Source organism: Heterocephalus glaber, unplaced genomic scaffold, assembly GCF_053883595.1.
Source record: "Heterocephalus glaber isolate CG9 unplaced genomic scaffold, H.glaber_assembly_v1.0 deba00000676, whole genome shotgun sequence".
In the NCBI taxonomy this organism is placed as follows: domain Eukaryota; kingdom Metazoa; phylum Chordata; class Mammalia; order Rodentia; family Bathyergidae; genus Heterocephalus; species Heterocephalus glaber.
Genome location: NW_028258156.1, coordinates 25,191,764 through 25,213,444, shown reverse-complemented (window position 1 = coordinate 25,213,444; position 21,681 = coordinate 25,191,764). Strand labels below are relative to the sequence as shown.

Below are 21,681 nucleotides of genomic sequence, written 5' to 3'. Positions count from 1 at the left end.
TGAATGAAAGGTGCTAAGCAGGTTTACACATTTGGCTCTATTATAATCTTTTAAAAGGGATGATGTAATTGGCTGCATGGCTTTAGCCCGCTGTTCCTAAGGTCTTCCTTCCTTTCTGAAGGGACTGCACTCATCCTGTGGCAGTAATGGAACTAGAGTGCAGGGAGACCCCTCTGCTGAGATTGTGCAGCAGCAGGTAGAGAGAGCATGGATCCCCAACGGCCTTGTTAAGGCGTATTCCAGCCCTAGACTTTCTATCCTAAGCTTGCTTATTATAAATGACAAATAGGCCTCTTTACTTTTGTTTATGCCACGGTCAGCCTTTTCTGGTTTTTGTTGTAACCTGGACCGAATGCATTTCCAATACACCTGTCTTACTTCATCATACCATATCCATCCTGATGCCTTAATCTGAAAGAAATAACACAAAAGAACCACAGATGTCCATGATTTACAGTCCAGCCCCAAACTTGACTGTTTCTGATTTGTTCAAGACTGGTAGCTGAAAGCCAGTGATGTTAGGTTGCATATTTCCCTCCTGAATGTTCGTACTCAGCTGGGGTTTTGTGGGGCAGAGAATTTCATACATAGCAATCCTTTAATTTACAGAGTTGCTCCTTCTTGCCGCTTGCTGAAGTCAAGATATGTTCATAAAGGTAAAAATGAAGCTGAACTTCTTTTCTGTTAAAAATTATAGGAATGGAAAAGAACAGCCCACATCAGCATTTTTGGGAGAAATTCTGGAGACAGAATGCATTGGGAATCAGACTTAGCTTTATTCATGTTGACTTGCAAGACAGTCTCAAAAATCAAGGAACAATCTAAAAGTTCCTGCATCTAATTACAAGGTTTAAAGGGAAAAGGGGATATTTTTCCCACTAGGACAAAACTACCCCTCTATCTCTCTGTACTTCTACCTTCAAGGCCAGTCGGTGCTCCACTAAGACAACGATCAAATGGCTAACACTGTAGTGCAGTCCTGCAGCAGTAAGCTTGGTTTGCAGTACAGCTCCTTTGCACACCCTGCCCCCATCCTGCCCTTGTTTAGCCTCAGGTATTGCTGAGAATCCGTTTTCTCAGCCAGGTTGGATTCATATCTTATTCATCTCTGGAGCCCGAAAGACAGAACCACGCCTGCATCTCATGGAAGTACATTGTGTGGGCACCGTGCTTTTCCAACAGTTGGATTATCTCGATTGACCTTTGAGTCCAGGCCACTTGGGTGAGCTGCACCCTTAACACTGTGATGGAGAAGGAAAACTGATAGGCACAGTTGCTGGCCCCAGGGTCCCACAGTTACTAGAAAGCCTGACTCTAGACCTTCTGATTTCCACTTTGAAGTCTTCCCCACTCTGTCAGGCCCGTGGAAGGCTTTCAGGGAATGTTTGTTAAATAAAACGAGCACACGAATGAGGTCTTTCAACTGGGGACCAGGCAGGTTTTACAAAACTACTGCTACTTAAATGCCAGAGCGAATACCGACAAAGTTCTAAGGTGACCTTCACTTAAAGAAACCACTTCCTGTTTCCTCTAGGGTCTCCTCTTCTGTCTCCAGAAAAAAGGTTCTTTTACACAAAGGCAGACACACATAACCAAAGTAAGTGGCAGAATACCTGGTCCACAAAATTCCTTAAAAGCAAACTCGTGTCAAAACAGCCAAATTACGTGGGGACTGAGCCATTTTTGACAAATAGCCTCGCCTTTTAAGAATATTTCAGTTAGAAAGTTAATATAGATGAAATCTCATTATGAATGAGGCGTAAGAGAAGACACTGCATCAAGATTTATATTTCTTATATACTAAGCAATTTTCTGTTATTTTCAAGAATCTCACAGAAAACAACAGCTTTGCAGAAATCTTTTCTAGGGAAACAAAAGAGCCGTACAATGGTATTTTTGTTTTGACACTATTCAGAATTTCTAGCCATTTGTAGGAGATGTGAATGAATCTGAGCTTCTCAGATATCATTCTCTTTTTGGCTATATACCACCAACAAAATGTTTACTAGATTTCACAGAAAAGCTTGATGTTGTGGGATAAAGATAGAGTTTTTAACTGAGTTGTTAGTTCTCTGGTATTATATTTTGAAACAAAATAATATCATTTTAGTGAATTATATACATTGTACACTTATTGGGAAAAAACCCTGATAGGCAGAAGAAGCATTTTTAAAACAGTAAAAGTTTACAATTCCACTGTCTAGAGATGACCACCGTTAATGTTTTGATATGAATACTTCCACCATTTTTTCTTATGCTTACACATGAACACATATGCATTTTTGTTTTAAAATTAATTCTGAAATAGCAAATCTGTTTTTCTGTGAAAAATATGGCTAGATATTGTAATTTTTAATGAATAAAGCCAATTTTAAGTATGGAAAAATTTGGAAGTTGTATCCACTTTTACCATTATAAAAATGCTTCTATAATATGCATCCTTGGTGCATTTGCCAAATTATTTCCTTAGAATAAATTCCTAGAAGCAGAATTGCTTAGTCAGAGCAAATGCATGCTGTAAAAGTTGACACTCATTGCAAGGCCGCCCTCGAAAAGTACTGTACCAAGTTATATTTACCAAGAACATCAACAGTGACTAAGGTGACAGTTCTTAGCATTTGTCAACACTGCACATTGACAGTACTTTTCATTTTAGATATTTTATGCCTATTGTCTTTTAATCTACTTTTCTGATGACGACAGAAGTTTAAAGGCTATTTGTATTTACAGGCTATTTGTATTTGTGTATATGAGTGAATAGGTTTTTCATGTACTTTGCCCACTTTTAAAAACAGGGTTAAACGTTTCCTTAATGATTTCTATCGGTTCTTCACATGTAGGGGAGGTATATTCCATCATCTGTTAAAATTATCTCCTGCTCCCCTTCTGTTGCAATGTTTTTCCTTCCCCTATTGCACATGTAAAATTTTCAGCAGTAGAATATGACTCTAATGGTGTCTTATTCTTTTTATTAGTGTTTGTTGACATTACCTTGAGCTAGTTCATAATCACTTTTTGCAAATGTCCAATGGACATTTGAAAGGAATATCTACTTTTTACCATTAGAGTACAACTTTATAAATCATATTAAACTTTGCCTGTTAATCATCTCCTTTTATTTGTCTAGTTACTCATTTTTGTTTGCAATCTTGATCCATTAAGGACTAAAGCAAATTTTCCCTTTGCAGTTTGAAAAGGTGGTTTTGCATTATGGAACCTGCTCTCAGGTCTGCAGTGTGAGGAGGCCCAGTCTGTCTTCATCTTCCTGTGGGCTTCTCCCCAGGGCACCACCCCTGCCACTGGTCTCCAGCCTCAGCTCCATTCTGGAGTGCAGTGTGGCCAGAGCAAGGTGAAAGGCTTTTTGCATTCATCAACATATTCACTTCCCTCTACCTGTTTCCTTCAGACTCTCATTCACGTTTCAGGGTCCAAAAATGGTACAGCATTTTCTCTGCCACACTGCTTGGATAATTTCAATGTGTGTGTGTGTGTGTGTGTGTGTGTGTGTGTGTGTGTGAAGACAGAGAGATGTTGACTTAATATGCTCTATACATATGATAATCCAGTCTATCAATATATCAATATTCCCCTAGGTTTCTTGACTATCTTCTTTCAACTAGTTTTTCAATGAGATTAATCATCTAAGTAAGAACTTTCCAAATGCCATATTTATTTTGTGACAAAATTTTAAAGCTCCATTCAATCACAGCTTGAAGCAAATTTGGAATTTTCCTGTATACTGTATTGTATCATGTACTTATTCAATCTGTCATTTAAAAAGTCTTTATTGACTTCTGAGTGGCTAGATCATTCCTCATTTATTTAGTTAAGATTTCAGGGTGATGTCAATCCAAGATATTTTGGAACTGACATGCTTTTTAGCATCTGTTTCGAGCTCTTTTTATAGGATTGGTGTGTAGCACCTCCTTTATTTTGCTTATCTTTACCCTTATTATATAAAATAAAGTAAGTTTATATTCTTCAGCTTCTTCATTTCACGTTATTCTCCCAGTTTGGAAATTAACATATTATTCTTTAAGTCAGAAATAGAATCTCTAAGTTAGATAAAGTCTTGAGCCAATAAAAAGCACAAATCAAGCTGCTTGACTGTTATATATCTAGCTTTTATAGAAATCAACCTCTTTCCATTCAAAACTCAGCACAGTACCCACTTTCTCTGAAGATCAGGTAACTTTGTATGCGGGAGATGGAAGTGGGGGAGTGGGTCCCCTAAGAGACAGGCTATCTGCATATAGTGGTCATGGACCACCGAAGAACACTTCTCTTTCTAACCAGATCATGAGCGCCTACAGAGTGGTAGGTACATGGGAGACTCTGTAGGGAGCTCCAAGGAGTGGCCCTCCATCCCTTCCTCAGGTGTCCAGAGTTACGTTTACAGCCTGGTACCTCCTTTGTCTCCCGGGGACCTAGGCCATCTTGTTCAACATCTGGATGCCAGCAGGTAATTCCAATAACTTAAATCAATTTAGTTTTAAAGTTTATAGAGATGTGTTGATGAAATGGTTTTGAAGATTTCTGTCAAGTTTGAGTTGACAAATCTTAATGCTCCCCATCTAATGGCATTTTCTGAAGGAAATGTTCAGCAGCTGGAGTAAACTGAGGCAGAAGGAGATAAGCCCTGCAGAGTGGCAGGCGGAGGGGCAGTGGGCAACAACACAAATACGTCTGTGGCTGAGAGAGATATGGATGGGGAGACTGTTAGGTAGAGAGGGCAAGTAAGAGCCCAGAGGAAAGAGCTCCATACAGTTCTGTGGGGCTAGGTGGTCTCTCGACAGGAAGTGTGTGTGTGTGTGTGTGTGTGTGTGTGCCCTTTCTAGTGGCAGTAGCTCCCTGCCATTTATGAGGGGATGAGTTCCATGAGGGCACACTAGCTATTTCCAGTTCCTCCTACTTTTGCCCATGAGTTTAGCTCCATCAGTATGGTCACCCCCACAGCTGGCCTGGTCTGAAGTGAAGGTGGCTCATCCACATTTAACCCCTTATCTTAGGAGCTGCCCTTTCAGCATGTGCCCGTTGTCTCTCATTGCTTCCTATGTCTTCACCTTTCTTTTCCCTCCCTCCTCACTTCGTCTCAGAAAGGACACAGGTCTGTCCAGTCAGGCCTGACAGCCCTGGCTGAAAATATTTAGCATGGTGCAGAGAGTAGAGAAGAGAGAAAATACATGAGGGAACAGTGAAATTCTCTTTTTTCTTCTATGTATGGCCATGTACATTATTTACAGAATAGTAAAACGGAATTATTTTAAGACTTTTATAAGAAACTTGAAAATTTCATCCCACATTACAACAAATGTATTAAAATGTGATTGTGTCTCACATTAAATACACAGTTTTTAGTAGTAAAAAAATCTTCAAATGGATTTTTATTATTTTTCCTTTAAATTTTATTTGGCTGCAGATAATTCATTTAATACATGTTTGGCTATGATTTCTCAGCATACTTAGAAATTTGATCTAAACTTATTTCCAATGTCAAAATTTTATTAAATTCATCAATTAATGAAGTTGCTGTAATGTTATATTTTATAAGCATTTGATTTAAATGTATTTGTCATTTTAATGGCATGTTTGCAAATGTCTTGTTCTATTTTGGAGACAATATACATTTTCCTGGCTCTTAGATTTTTTTTCCAGATCCTGGAAAGTATGGAAGCCCAAGCACTGTACCCAAAAATGAGTAATGGAGATGCTTCCTAGGCAGAGGCATTGCTGGGGCAAAGTTGCCGAGGGGGAAAAGAGCTTGGCTTGCGGCGGAGCAAGGAGAAAGATCACGGCCAGGATGGACTGAGTGAAAGGCGGGAGGGAGAGGCAGAGGTCGAAGATGGTCACCCACTCGAGACTCAGGGCTACCAAAGGAGTTTCACAACCTGTTGTCGAGAGGAAGTGACTGTCTCAGACTGTCACATTTCTCTTTCAACAAATCATGGTACCACTACTTTCTCTCTCACCTTTTTATTGTAAATAAACTGCTTTGAAGTTAAATTGTGAAATACACAGACTTTTAGGATCTTTCATGTCTGGGATTTTCTGCTAACCTAATCACCTACCATTCATAAAATTGTATCTACAATAACATGTTTGGTTATTGTATTATTACTGCTGGAATGTAATCCACAGAAACAATGTTTGGTATTTAGATAGAAAAATACTAACAAAAATAAGTATAACCACCATTATTTTTCCCCAACTAGATCTAGTTGATATGAGAAAAATCTTCCTTAATATATCTATTTTGAATTCCTTAAGATTCAGACACATCTTCCTTTGCATTACTCAAGAAAAATGATATTTATCAGCTTTTAATAGTCAAAAACTCTTTCCAAAATGTGGACCTAAAAGAAACATTACAGCTAGGAATTTTCTTCCCTTCAACCAGACAGTGAAGGAAATGGTAGGTACTTTCTATCTGTGATCTCACTCTTTTTAGTATATGTGCTGCCGAAGCAAGCACTGTGATCTCACTCTTTACAAGAAGCTTGGAAGGAGGTATTACTGAGCCATTTTACAGATGAAAAGCTCAGGTTCAAAGAAGCTAAATACATTTCCCTGAACTGCTGATGTTACTGTTTGGTATAGGGCATGCTTGATGACTTAGAAATGAAACCACTCTGAGTCATCTTCTAGGAGTTGCAAAAGAATGTGCAAGAATGGTGCTCTCTATGCTCAAGTCCTAGCCTATAAGTGGCTGGCAAGGGAGTAAGGGACAGATACAAGGCAGTGGTTAGAGTTGGAATAAGAGGCAGAGATGGCATTAGGTCATGGATGGCCTGAAGGACAAAGACTGGATGAGAGACAGGAAGTTGGAAGTCAGCGGTGTCTGTTGTACATTCTTTAGTAATCAAATTCAGTTATTTCCTGTTTTGATTTGAGTTGCTTTGATGTAATCTTCTTAAAATAGCTCCATCAAAACATACAAGTCATTTGTAAAAAGTGCCCTGCTTTTTATTTTCCAAGTTTAAAAGCATCAGAATTTGAACTTAGGTTTGTGACCTCAAAGCTTATGTTTCTACCACACTGTAACTGCTGAAAACAATTGCCAATTCGAATATAACTAACCCCTCACAATTGTACACTTTTTAAAACTGAAAGTCTATATGATAGCAATATCCCTCCTACCTGTTATATCTAGCTAGTTTATTAAGTGGGACAGAGGAATGTTAGTGTCCCTTGGCTTGCATTTAGATGTCCTCTCAAGGCCTCATGTGGTCGTAGGTGGGGCTCTTCAGAGGTGGCTGGATCTGGGGTGTGTGTTGCTGGGATTAAGTGTGATGCTGAGATTAAGGGTGTGTGATTGCTAAATGAGTCCACTGATTTGGCTTGGCATAGTTCTGGGTGTGGATAATGGGAAAGCCCACCCTGGGTGTGGGTGGCACCACCCAAAGGGTGTGTAGACTGGAAAGGATAAAAGGCAGAGGCAGGCTCCTGCTGCTGCTGTTCCACTGCTTTGCTACCTTGCTGCTCTGGTGCTTTCTGCCTGCCATGAGCTATTTCTCCTTTGCTATGCCACCCTGCTTGGGAGGCAGCCAACTAGGGACTGAAACCTCTACAAACTGAGCTACAATAAACTTTACCTCCTTTAAATTTAGGTGTTAGGTATTTTGTTTCAGCAATGAGAAAAGTAACTAAGACCCTTGGTATTATCCTTAACAGTATTAGGTAAAATCTTTAATAAATCATAATTAAAATTTTTCCTGTAGTGATCATATATTAATAATATTAGTAACAAAATTACGCTTGAAATCAAAAGCAGACAGATGTTCTGTTTCAGATATATGTACGGAAAAAAAGCAAAGTATTACCAAGAATTAAAAGCAATTCATTTGTCTATTAAAAGACTGTGCTCAAGGATGACAAGCTCTAAAGTGATTTACAGCATATTGCCTGTAGTCCTTCTAATGAAAAAGCAATTGTCCAAGTTTTCTCTGGAGAATACACTCCATAACAACAATCCATGCTCATGGAAAGTCATGAACTAGAAAATGAGAAGCAAATGAACTCACAGCTGGAAAGAGCCAATGATTAACTTATACCCGGCATTCAGTACAGACCATGTCTACAGATCTCTTGAGAGAAAGAAGGTCATGGAAGGGCAGAGTCCACACATCTAAATGTGTTTAAAGAAGTCTTACTTAATAAGATAATCTGCTCCAAAGATTTTTACATAAGAAGTTAAGAGCTTGTTTTAAGGCTAGGAGGTGATGATAAATAGTTGGTCAACATCATTACTTGAATTTCAGTGCTGTAACAAGCATCTCTGAAAAACATGACTGAAGAAGATTTACACTGAATTTTGGATAATATACTCCTCGAGAGCAGTGGAGAGAAAATAGCACCATTAAAAGGGGTTTTATTCTGACTCAGTGGCTAAAGAAAATGGGAACAGTTTGAGATCTTCCATGCAGTTTCATTTAAATGAGCAGTGAGCATTTTTCATGTCCTTATTAAAAGAGTTAATGCATTTCTCTAGTCCCATTATTACTGCCAGGGTATCCTCTCTGTTGTTTCGTGACCAGGACAATTCCTTTTTGTTTCAGAGAAGACCAGAAAGTTGAGCCTGATTGCTCACATGTGGTTGTTAATAAAACTCCTCCGGTGCTGCTGAAGGTGCCCATGGGGATTGTACAATTATTTATATTTTCTTACGGTTTTCTATAATTACTGCGATTGTACTTTCACAAAGTAAATGTATCTCCACCAATTAAAGCAGTGGTGGGTTAAGAATATTCATCAGACTTGTATGAAAAGATATTGTTCTCAGGGTTTTGATCAAAGCACAGAAATTAACTGCTGTTATCATGCATTCAACCCAAGTGTTAAATTAAAATGCTCAGCAACTTTGGAGTTTATTTGAGCAGATGTTAACTATTTATGAAAATAAACATGATACAGGACTTGCATCCATGATATGACTCTTTGTTGTATTAAAAGTGCTGAAAACAAGAAGCCCTACACATAAACTTGTGAGATATAGTTTGTGGTACGTGACCAATTTGAATTGCTGTTGATTCAGGTCAATTTAAGTTTTCAGAAGCATGAAATTCTAATAAATCTCATTGTAGTCTATATCTTTATATCTTTTTATTTGCTTCACCCATTAATTTTCTTTGGAGGCTAGAGGACTAGAAAGAGCATCCATAGAAGTAAGCATCTGAGGCTATCAGATAGAAAATGTACAATATAACCTCCTACTTTATTGAATAGAAATTTCATTCTTGCTAGTCTGACTTGCTTGCAGCAAAAGTGACCATCTGTACTTCCATTCCATTAGCTCTCATTTTGATGCTAGAATTTTAGCCTGCTGTGTGTGAGATGTGACTGTACATGCACAATTCCCATCAAAGGTAATTTTCTGTGCAATGGTGTGTAAAATTTACCTCTAATTATGATAAGGTCGCTGCTGGGTCATTTATGATATGCTCTCTGGTGACAATGGTGGTGAAGAGCTTTTGGCATGACTCATCTGGAGGAATTAAATTGGTCTGACCCTGACTCAATAGAAATCTCTTAAGAAAGTACTCCTCAATCATGCTTGCAGTTCTAAAGGAACCTAGCAAGGGGCAGTATGTGCAGTCATGAAGGTTGTGAGTTCTGAGACCCGAACATTATTATAGGATCTCCAGGTCTAGAAGACCCTACATGATCATGCCTCTAGGACATCTCTTGGCTTCCATCCTTGACAAGCATTCCCTTACTGCCTAGGATGCTGTACCAGTACCAATGGCCTTCCTCCTGGTCCTTGAACATGCCACGGTCATTCTTGCTTTAGGAACTTTGTATACAACATTTCTTGTAGCTGGAATTCTATTTCTCCAGATCTCCACATGGCTGGAACTTCCTTGTTTTTCTGTCTCTAACCTCCCTTACTGGGTATTGAACCCAGGGCCTTCATTAAAGAGCTACACCCCCAGATCTTTTGAAAAATGTTTTATTTTGAGACGGTATTACCAAGTAGCTAAGTTGTCCAGTCGGCTCCAGTTTGTGATCTCTTGCCTCAGCCTCCCAGAGTGCTGGGATTACAGGCGTGCAGCACCACAATTTTGCCAGTGCAATTTTCCCACTCTGTAATCAGTGGAATGTATCATATCCACTGTCTGAACAATCCAAAAGCAGTCTCCTACGGGACACTGTTGGAAGTTCCCCTTTCAAGCAGCCAGAACCTTACTCTAGTTAATCACTGTTGAATCATCTTACTGATATGAAGTACTAACTAATCACAGTTGAAATTATTTAAGTTTGTTGTATAATTAAATTTGCATATGATCACAGGGAAAAAAATCTAAAGGGTACTCTAATTAGGGAACCACAGTCTTTAAACTCTACTGGCATTAGTTATGAGTCACTGGCTCAATATTGATAACATGGCTTCAAAAGGACATTTCAATTAATACAGGCTTAGAAAACTTTTCGGACTTCATGTCAGACAACAGGAAAACAGAACAACTTAAAAATTACTTAAGAACTACTTAAAAGATTTTATTGAAATAGTAACTATAAAAATTGCAAAAATAAAAATAAAAACCCTTACTAGAGTGGTTTCACATTTCACTATGATCATCACAGTGCTCCATGAAGGCAGAATATGGCGATCACTTTAATTATTAGTTCTTTTTGAAGAAAGTTTTATATGTAATTTTGGGAAACAAAATTTGAGATTAATGAGTGTGAAATTTTATAATTATTTAAATCTATCAATATTTTCTTTCCAGTTCTCCCTACCAGGACAAAATAATGCAGATGTAACAATCATTTTTCAAGTGGTTAATGTCCAGTAAATATTGGAACAAATGACTAGGTGCTGAGTGGCCTAGAAGAGCATCTTCATGCACCAGTCTTCTAAAGCAAACTGTAACAACAACGAAATCCTCACCACAGGGTCCAGTCGTGGCCACAGTATGGCTGAACGTTTCCAAGGTAGAAGCCCAGAGACTGCGTGACCTCCACAAGATTGGTAAAGTCAAGACTGATGCTGTTGAATAGCACAGATGTCATGATAATCTCATCAAGAGCCCACACGTCTTCTCCCTGGGAAGAATGATACGGCTGCCACCATCTGAACTGAATTCCAAACTGTCTTGCATCATCTGGTAATTCCACGGAGATTATTCTACAGAAAAAGAAAGTTAACATTCAGATTACTTTGGTGTCTTAAAATACTTATATTTACGGCAAGATAGTCCCCCTCCTTGAAGTATAGTATTAATAAAGAATTGTATAATTACAAACACACGTATTTGACTCCAATGTCTTCCTCTTTTTTTTTTTTTTTTTTGGTACTGGAAATCAAACTCAGGACCTTGTGCTTGCCAGGCAGGCACAGGCACCACTGAGCTAAATCCCCAGCCCTTTAATGTCTTCTAAATACATCCAAAAATAGGACTGTGCTTTCACCGATGTGCTCTCAAGAAAGCGAACTCAATCAAAGAGTTATCAAAGTGGCAGGATTCATCTTATCCTGGTAAAGAATCCTGGGCAGCTCTCTACACATATTATAGTTTGGGGCTGGTTGGAACTATGGTATTTCCTCCTTCCCGTGAGTTTAGCATAGGGTGCATTGGTCACTTGCTATGTCATGGCAGCTATGACAACAAACCTGTACCTGACAAATGGGGAAGAAAATTAAGAATAATGTCTAATTTTGAGGAGCAATTATTGTACACAGCAGCAGGAACCATACATTAATTGCCAGTGCAATGACATCTGCTCGAAAGCTCCATAAATCACAGTACCATGCTGCTCACATCCATATACAAGGGGAGATGTGAGGGAAATGGCAAGTGGGACATTTGTCTCCATCAATGTCCAATTAAACTCCAGGAGCGGTGCTTGCCGTAAGTGCACACTGAATGGACTGAGGTTTTTGGTTTCTTTCTCTTTGTGAGCAAAGAAAAACTTCCAAGACAAGCGGCTAGCTGGATAACTTGGAGATAAATTACTTAAAACGTTCAATTTCCAAGGCGTTAGTTTGATTTCCGTATCTTCATTATGTAAAAAACTGTATTAACCACATATATGAGAAGGTAATTTCTTATATATCAAAAGTTATTAAAATCATATTTTTCCCTTTAAATAATTTGTACATGGATACACGGTGTAGAAGAACAGGACCACTGGTCATACAAAAAGTAAAGTCTGGTAGAACCTTTTCAATGTGAGAAAACATTTTTTAAATATTGGAAAATTAATATGCAAATGCAGAAATATAATTTTTACCAATTTTCAGTTGATTTTAGGGTTATTTTAATATAGCAAAGGAAGTGTAGAAGGCAGCTATGCTAACCACTATACCACCAACGCCAGAGAGGTAACTATGTCTTCTCTGTTGTTACTTTTTTAAAGGATATGGTTAAAAGAAAATTTAACTTTAGCTAATTTGTAACTTTTAGAAGTGATTTTGTTTTTACTTTTTAAATTAGTGTATGTGCAGAAATATAAATTTAAAAATACTTCTAAAACTAAAAACTTATAGCTTGGAACATTTATGACTTTTGAATACTTTCCACAATCAGCTGAATTTTTTACTAATGGATTTTATTAGAAGAGTAAAGCTTAAATTAAATATTTTAGTAATTTTCACTTTAACTTTTAAAAATGTTTATTAAATGCAAACATGTTTATTTATACTAATATGTGAAAGCTGAATAAAATAATTAATCTATATTTAAACTGGATCAACAATGAAAACTGACTTAATACATTTAATTAGTACAGTTATTAGAAAATTATAATTATCCTTTTTGGTAATAATTTTAAAAGCAGCTGATTTTCTCTCTGGCAAAAATAAATACAATTAAATGCAGCTGAAAATAGAATTTTCAGGCAAGTTCTAATGAAAACAAAGAGTACTGTATGCATATGTGATAGCATAATTGAAGTGATAGAGACTTTCATGGCAGAGAAGTTAGACTGTAAGTCTATAATCAGACTCCAGTTAGAGGATTCCTTCGGAACCCAATGACTGATGCATGTGCACACAGACATAAGAAGGGTACCTCCAAAAGCCTCAGCACTTTCCCAGGTTAAACTGGGATAACAGTGTCCTTGTGGCAAGGGTCAGAGAATTTTCTGTCTGTTTTTCACTTAGTACCTAAACCAGTACATAATAAAGACTCCACAAACCCTTGCTACATTAAGTACAATTATGAGTATACCCCTGGTAGAGACGAGAATACAAGGCACAGGATGTTAAGCAGAGTCTAAGCGACAATATCACAATTTGGACATATAAACTTTGTTCTAGAGTCTTGCCCTTAGCCTCTGTGTCATGTCTTAGGGTAGGGTGGGACTTTCTGCTGATTTCATTAGTTTTTGCATATTATACTGGCTGGTTAGAATAGCTATAGTGCTATTTGGTTAGAATATTACTAGATAAGAACCCTGTTTCAACCTCCCTTTTGTGAGTAGGTACTAAGCACATGGGTTTTTAAAAAAAGAGTGCAATAATTATACAGAATTGGGTGACATGGTGAAACAGAGATCAAATATAATAACCAAGACATAAAATAAACTAAGATTTGACTGTAATAATTTTGGAATATAAAACCCCTATAGTTAAGAAAACACTAAATAACTAGAATAATTTTAGTCTCCACAGCAACATAATATTTTACATTAAAAAAGTACCAATTAGTTCATAAGTCATTCTGATCCGTTTGAATTAAAAGACTAACAGATTATTAGGTCTTAAAATTTAAAAATAACAAGCATGTAGAGTTCATTTATGGAATGAATCATAGACAAGCAAATTATCTGAAATTATCTAGGAGTAATAGTGGGTAGTTAACTAACATATCTATTTAATGGATCATGCTTCATTTTCGAACAACATGGCATCAAGGGACAGTGTACAGTTCATAGCAATCATGGCAGCAATTTATACTGTGGGAAATATAGCAAATGCCTAAAGGCATCAAGATATATTTAACTTTCATAGGAAAAATCTCCATGGTTTGTATTATTTATCATATGGAATATAATTTAGTATTTGGAATATATCAAATTTCAATTTTGCCATGTCACCTTTTATTAATATTTGTAAGAGAGAGGGGGAGGGAGGATGTGTCTCATGGACTGAGATACATGTTTAGAAAATGAAATTCTACCATTACCATATTTCCTTTAAAAAAAAACAACTCCACTCTGATCTTAATCTCTCAAGCTATGCACATACCTAATACTGAAAAGCCACCTTGATTCTGCGTAGAAGAAAAATGTTGCTGTCAAATGGCAGGCAAGATTAAACATACCTTTGAAATAGCACATTAAATGTGTAATTATTTTTCATATCAACAAAGATTAATTAAATTTCATGATATTGATTGATTACTGAATTTTGCAGCTGTCCATCCTTGTCAGAAAAAAAATTGGGCTTTAGGCCAAGCTAACTTAAGAGGGAGATATTTTCTTTATGCTTCCATTACTATCTTGATTTCTGCCTAATTTTCTTTTAATGTTTAGTATGGATAGTCTATAAGATGTTTCTTTAGGGTTCCTGTATCTTTACTGAGAAAGATGAACTTAGCTTTACATTTTTACATGTATAGGGAAAATAAGCCAATACAGCTGGTGCATTCTTAACATTTTATAATGTATAAAATTTAGGGCATAGTAGTCATTAATTATTCTCTCTGTTGCAAGCTGCTATGTTTTCTATGAAAGTTATCATCTGTTTACAAATATTAAAATAAAGGGGGCCTGAGGCAAAATTGCAAAACATGCAAAGTGTTACCAGTGCCTTTTGCTCCTCTTTGAGCCCTGACTTTTTCTGAGATGCCAGTGCAAACCTGAGTAACCAATGCCCTCTCACTTCTCATCCCCAATGACTAAAAAATACTTCCAAGAAGGGGAACAGTGTTAGTTCTTTACACGCCACTGTGAATGTAAACCACTGTTCACCTTCTCTAATGAATTTAACTTTATGCCCGAACTTTGAGATTTCTCACCCCCTCTTCCCTTGCTTTTTAAAAAGGAGTTTCAGTGAGCAGTGAAATAATTTTTTAGCAGGGGAGAATATTTTTTGGACATCTGTGAAATTCTATCACTAAGGGTGGTTACTATTCTGCTGACATTGAAGGATGGCGCCCTCCAAGTAAAATTTTAACCTGACAATTCTGTCTATAGGTCCAGAAATATATGAGCTAGAAGAAAATAGAAACAGCCTGAAGAAAAGACTTTAAATATATCTTCACACCTATCTTTGCCAGGGACTATGTACCTACTAGCAATTTTTTTCATTAATTATCTGATTATATTACATGCAAAATGTCAAAACTTACTGAGTATCAGATTTTATAATTTATTATGCCATATAACTTAGAACATAACACTGCTAACAAATATTTGTTAACAGTTTTGTTTTGGTACCAGGGATCAAACTCAGGACCTTGCCCTTGTGAGGTAGGCGGCGGAACCACTGAGCTAAATCCCCGGCTGTGAACAGTTTTTATAATTTAGTGCCATATTAAAATAATATCTAAGAGTTTACATTATAGTTAAATAAGGTGTTAACTATTTTCTTTCCTAAACATCAAAATACTTCCTTGAAATGCATATTTCAAAATATGAGAATAAGTTTCCTCAAATTATCAGAAATCACTGGGACAAAAGATTAGAAGTATGTGGTTTGCCAGTTTTTTACTGCAAGACACATCAATCTTGTCCTCTCCATCTCTCAACAGAAAAATATTAGAATCTTACACCATTTACATCACAATTTTCCTAGGAAGGACATATCACACTAACCATTCTCTCAAATGCTTTCCAACATACCTGGGCTCGTGATAGTTGACATAGGAATAATGTTCCAACAGTTTCCAAGTTATCCCATTATCATAAGAGTAATGCAATAAAACTCCTTCACCAGGCTGGTCTGGGGCCCTGCAGGTGCTCAGAACAGACTTGCTCCCCAGCCTCAGGGTGAACTGGAGAAACCTAGACATGGAGTATCTGTAATTAGTGTGTGTATAAACATTTTTATTCATAAAGTTCATTTCTGCTTTAAGAGAATTTCAGGCAAATTTAAGTGAACTACCCCAAATATGTAGGTTTCTACTCATTTTCTTTTATAAAATGTTAGCAATATCACTATGAGGTGAATGAATATGTTTAAAAGATGAGGTCAATGTACATATTTTATATACAGATACATCCACAAAAGTATAACTATGTCCATACCTATTTGTATACTATGTACTTGTGTACCTACACTTAGAATGCCAATCATTCCTTTACTGCATTATTTATTAGGCACTGAGGGAAGGGAAGATGTGGGGTAAATCTAATCAGCCTCTGCAAGCTGTCAAATAAATAAAACTACATGAATAATTAACTAGCCCTTGGCTTAAGAACACAGTTTTGACGTGAATATCTCATATTTAAAAAAATCTAGTCAGTTATTAGTATCTCAAAGTCATTGGTGAGCTTTTAAATTTATTAAAAACTAGAGTGAATTAACCCTAAGTAAACTGTAAGCTCCCTTCCATCCTGGTTAGAAACTGGAAGGTGTATATATCATTTCAAAAGAAAAAGAATACAAATTGAAAATAGGTCCAAGTTCAACATTCGTATCTGGTTTGTGCATATATTCTACCCAGCTGACACCCACCTGGATTGTGAGCTGTCCAGGAAGGATGTAATTAGCTGACGCCGGCCATCTTTGTTGAAAACCAGGGCCTTACCGCTGGCTAAGACGCCACAGCCAAAGCTAACTTCAGCACCACGGATAGAGTAAAAGTTATGGTAGGAGGAGAGCCTGGAACTGCCAAAGCTTTCAGAAATAAACATTGGGAATGTCTGGGATGCCATTTCACAAGCAGGGCCAGAAAATCCAGGGTCACATCTGAGAGAAATGAAAGTAAATTTCAATCTTGAACCACACAGATCCTTTCAGAGATTCCTTAGTCTGCTCTGGGGAGAAGGAAGTCTATAGAGAGGAGGATTTGACTGAATGGCAAATGAGGCTAACATTAGTCTTCAGAGAAGGTTGAATCTGAAACTTGATAAAGGCTGATAGACTGTAAATATTCCAGAAGAATATCTGCCCAGCCCCGCTGTGGACAGTTATGATGAAAGTACTAACCCAGCACTCACCTTCAATCATGCCAGGAGTTTATCTAAAATGCATCTATTGTCTGCACATTTGTAACTTAAAATCTCTGTAAAGGTATATTCCACGTATATAATTCTATGCATAATTCTGTTCATTTTATAAAAGAAATGAAATAAATAAAATACTTTTAATACGACATCTAGTTTCCTTTAGGAACAAATGTAAAAATACACATTGTGATAGGAGGAATCAGTTCAAATATTTGGAAACTATTGGAAAAGAAGTCTATCTTTAAGCATTTTTATTTATTATATTATATTATAAAGAGAATGAGTACACCCTTGTTCTAGACAGAAGTCCTTAGCAGAATGGTGCTGCCTCTCCACAGGTTTCTAAAGGGGCATGCTTCTGGGAAAAGCAACTTAGCTCCCCACCCCAGCCCTGGCTGCTGGGTGAGGAGGAGCTGCATTGAGGCTAGCTGACCAAGATATGGATGGAGCTCCCTGGGTCATCTCAGCCAGTAAATCTCATCACAGATGGAACAATAGTTGAATATCAGAAACTTCTTATATTTTAAGAAGTTCACTCATCAAGAACTGGCTTCATATTCTTTGCTTCTCTGTTTCTTTCTCACTACATGTTGCCCATTATGAAATTAAATCAGTGTCTTTTTCAGGTGGGGGATTGTCATGGAAGCACTCAAACTTCCTGAAGTCTGAAACAAGCCTTTCATGAGGCAAGTACGCAAATTGCAGGATATGGATGAGTCAGAGGACACTTCTCCAGCAGTGTTACTGAGACTGGGGTCTATGCTGGTCTCCTGCAGAGTCCATAAAAGGTGTGAAAGTGCTGAGCTCAAATGCAAAATGTATGTGTAATGGATTTTCTGGGGGAAGGGTTTTCATCAGATTATCGAAGAAAATGGAGCTCAAAATGCCAAATTCTCTGTAGCGTAGTTTGAAGGTTGCCTTGGTATCACAAACAGCATTATGAAGGGAGAGGGAAAGAAGGACAATAATGACCAAGTCATATAATGACTCAAACTGTTTGTCTCTTTCACACGTAATCTCACAGGCATCATTGGATTCTGAATAGCCACATCATTTCCAAAAAGGATGAAAAAATCAGCTAAAATGGACACATTTTTAAAGTCATGAAACTGACTATTGTTAACCATGATAATAAACTGGAACTTATGTTCCCCAACAGGAATATTGCCAGAGTGCATATCATGGTAACTACATTTTTTGGGCATGTTTTACACATGTCTTCTCAGGACTAGTGATTGGGAAAAACTGGTAACCATTTATAGATGAAGAACACTGGAATCAGATCCCATTTGTTGTTTCTGAAAATTTACTTTTAATAAAAGTTATGCGGTTTGGATAGAATGCTGATAAGGATTCCCCTCATGATTTTTTAAAAAGCCATTTCTGTAGCCTTTGCTTTGTACTCAAATAGTAGGATTGCACACAGTGGTGATTTGAGGAATGACGGGAATCTCCTGACTCCATATATATCCCCTACTAGTTCAGCTACCTGCATTACATTCAGCCACTATGCAGGAAAACAGCCCCACTGTAAAGCTACATGAATCACACTTGTGAATGGAGGACGGTTAATACTCTTTCTCCTTATCAGCATCTCTATCAGGGTTAGGCTTGTGCGGTTATTGAATTACCAGTTTAGAAATCCAGGTCTGGGATTGGACACAGTCAAGAAAGTATTAGGGAGCAGAAGAGGATGGGATCATGGCAGCAAATAATGGTAATAATGAGGGGATCAATATGGGGAGAAAACAAAGCTGAAGAGGCCCCAGATTCAAACATCTACTTCATGGAAATAATAGCATTGAATATAAATTTCTTTTTTCTGCTCAAATTCAACAAGGTGCACATTCTTGGAAAAAAGAGGTAATGGTCAAATATTTAGGCCAGCCACTAATGAACAAGGCCAGTGAACACTGCATGAAATATCATCATAAGATGGGAAAAAACTAAATTTCCAACTGACAAAGATATCCTGTAAAATTTCAGAAAGAGTAGAGAGCTGTGATTATTCAGGATAATATATGGTATCAAAAATGAATGGTGCCGAAAGCATACATCTACCATGCAAATTTCTCTTTTGTTAATTTTATGTGAGTGCATTAAACAAGTGGATGGCCTGATTCTGGTTAGCAGATGAAGCCAACAACTTGAAGAAAACACAGCTATTGTTGCAGAGATCTAACAAGTCAGTGTTTTGGGGTGGCAGTTGGTGGTTTTATTAAAAATCATGGAGATTCATGTTCAATTTTGAAACATAAACAAACTTTCAATCTTCTACATATTTTATAAAATATTTCCATTGTGCTGTGATTTCTGTTTTAATTAAATTGATTAAAATATAGTTTAAAAAGTTGACCTTCCACTCTAAACATAGTACATACAAGTATTTGCTTCATGTATTTAATTTTTAAATAATCCGGTTCAAAGCCCTCTTATAAGTTCTCTATTCATTAATTAATTACCTAATTAATTAATGACTGGTTTTGTTTGGAGCTGTTGAAAACTTATTTGTATAACAAAGATTGCCTGTGGCTCAGGAATTCCCAGGGTATTTTATAATCAAATATTAATATGAGAATGACATGATAAATGTGAATATCCTTTCTTGGAATAAATAGAACACAATTCATTAGTGGTGATTTGATATTCACTAGTAATGTAGAAGTTTAGACGTCATGTTCAACATCACTGTTCTGTAAAACACTCTACAATCATTTTGAAGACCCAAATGATTTTCAAAAGTAAATAAGATCATGAAGTTATATTTAAAGATAATGAATTTTCTTATTAGATCTGCTCATTTGTCCTGGTCCGGTTTCTGTTAGCATTTTTTAATCACTGCTGATTTTTAATAATTTACAAAGTATGCTAGGAATTAAATATATGACTCACGAACCCTAGGGCAAGGTTATGGAAAGGAATGTAACCAAAGACAGGAAAGGACTCCATCCAGTTATGAGAAATTCAAATTTGTTCACAAATTTACATGAGGGATGCTAAATTTGTTCACAATTTAGTCGAATATGTTTATTTATTAATTAACTTTCACTTATAAAATACATTTAAATTGACCTTAAGTTCTATTTGGACTATCCTATTTTTGATTTAAAAAATATCTCAAGTAGGATGTGGTGGTATATGCCTATAACCCTGGCACTCTGGGAGGCTGAAGCAGGAGGATCATAGATGGAAGCCACCTCAGGTACTTAGTGACTAGCAAGACCTTGACTCAAAAAAAAAAAAAAATTAAAAATGGCTGAGGTGTGAAATATCTCAGTGTGAAAGCCCTAAGTTCAATCCCTAATACTGAAGAAAAAAGAAAGAGGAGAAAAAGCCTTAAAAGGGTATTAAAATTAAAATAACTCGCATCTTCAATACATAAAACATATTCATCAGCAAGGAGAAGTATACGTCTTATTTTCAAATGCTTACTTGCAACCATGTCGAGTGCACTGTCCTCTGCCAGAACAGAATTTGAGACATGATGGACCAATATAAACTGTAGAGAAAAAAGAAATCATGTAAAACACGGCAGCATCATTGGAAAGATCAAGAACATCACCAGCACAATTTTGTGAAGCAATACCTATGAAATATGGCCCACTGTATAGCTGCTGGGTAGCAGGAATCCAAGGTGACAGGTCGAATGCTATGTGACAACATAAGCGCCTAGTCACAAATCTGCTGAAACCGCTTAACTTCCATGAATAATCCCTTCAAGGTTAATGTTTCATGCCAAGGAAAATAGGTTCTTATGACTGGGAATGCTTAATAAAGTCTTTCTTGGTAAAGCAATTTCAGACAGAATATTTTGTGCTTGTGCTTTGAACATACTATAGTATTTATATTCTTTATGTAAAAATGAAGAATTTATAAAGGATCAATTTGATATATCACAAAATGGAGTAATTTCCATTCTCATTTGGAAAAAATCTGTAACATTATAAATGATTATTGTATACATTTCTAAGTATAAATTCATCCTTACTGGAAATACAGAATTAAGAATCTGTGGTTGAGCACAAAGACTTCTCTGTAATGCAGATTATTTTCCTAAATGCTAGCTTGACTGAGAATGTGATGTTACAAATCCAAATTCTAAATTTTGGAATGCTAAAAAAAAGGCTCAAATGGTAAGTTTTGAGATAATCAGACTCTGGTACATTTAAAGATATTAAGTCTTCTTATAATCAACACAATCAATAACATGAAATAGTGTATAAATTGGTCAAAACCAAGGAATAGAGATGCAATGGTTATTAAGAACTCATATATTTAATGTCAGGCATAAACAAATTTACTGTCCTTTGTCATTTTCTTTCATTTCTGTAATCATGTCAAAATATTTAAACAATTCTACTTTAAAATAAACTCTCCCATGGCTTATGCTCCTGGAAGCACATAATCCCTAGAGGGAATTAACAGGAGCAGAAATTCAAATTACATGCAAAGGAGGTCAATGGAAAAACTATGGGTGAAGGAAGCTATGGCTGAGTAAGAGATTAGGTAGCAGGCTGCCAGGTTAAAGATACTGGTTTAGGTGTCAGATAATCCTGGATATATATT

The 21,681-nt window shown here is 36.7% G+C and overlaps 1 protein-coding gene across 1 annotated transcript in view; it reads right to left on the bottom strand.

Moving 5' to 3' along the window:
• The window catches only part of Reln (reelin), a 445,708-nt gene that overhangs the window by 119,334 nt on the left and 304,693 nt on the right, over window positions 1-21,681 (bottom strand). Inside the window, 4 exon segments of the mRNA XM_021253949.2 lie at window positions 10,889-11,125; window positions 15,787-15,948; window positions 16,622-16,855; window positions 20,548-20,614. Of these exon segments, the coding sequence (XP_021109608.2) occupies window positions 10,889-11,125; window positions 15,787-15,948; window positions 16,622-16,855; window positions 20,548-20,614 (700 nt within the window).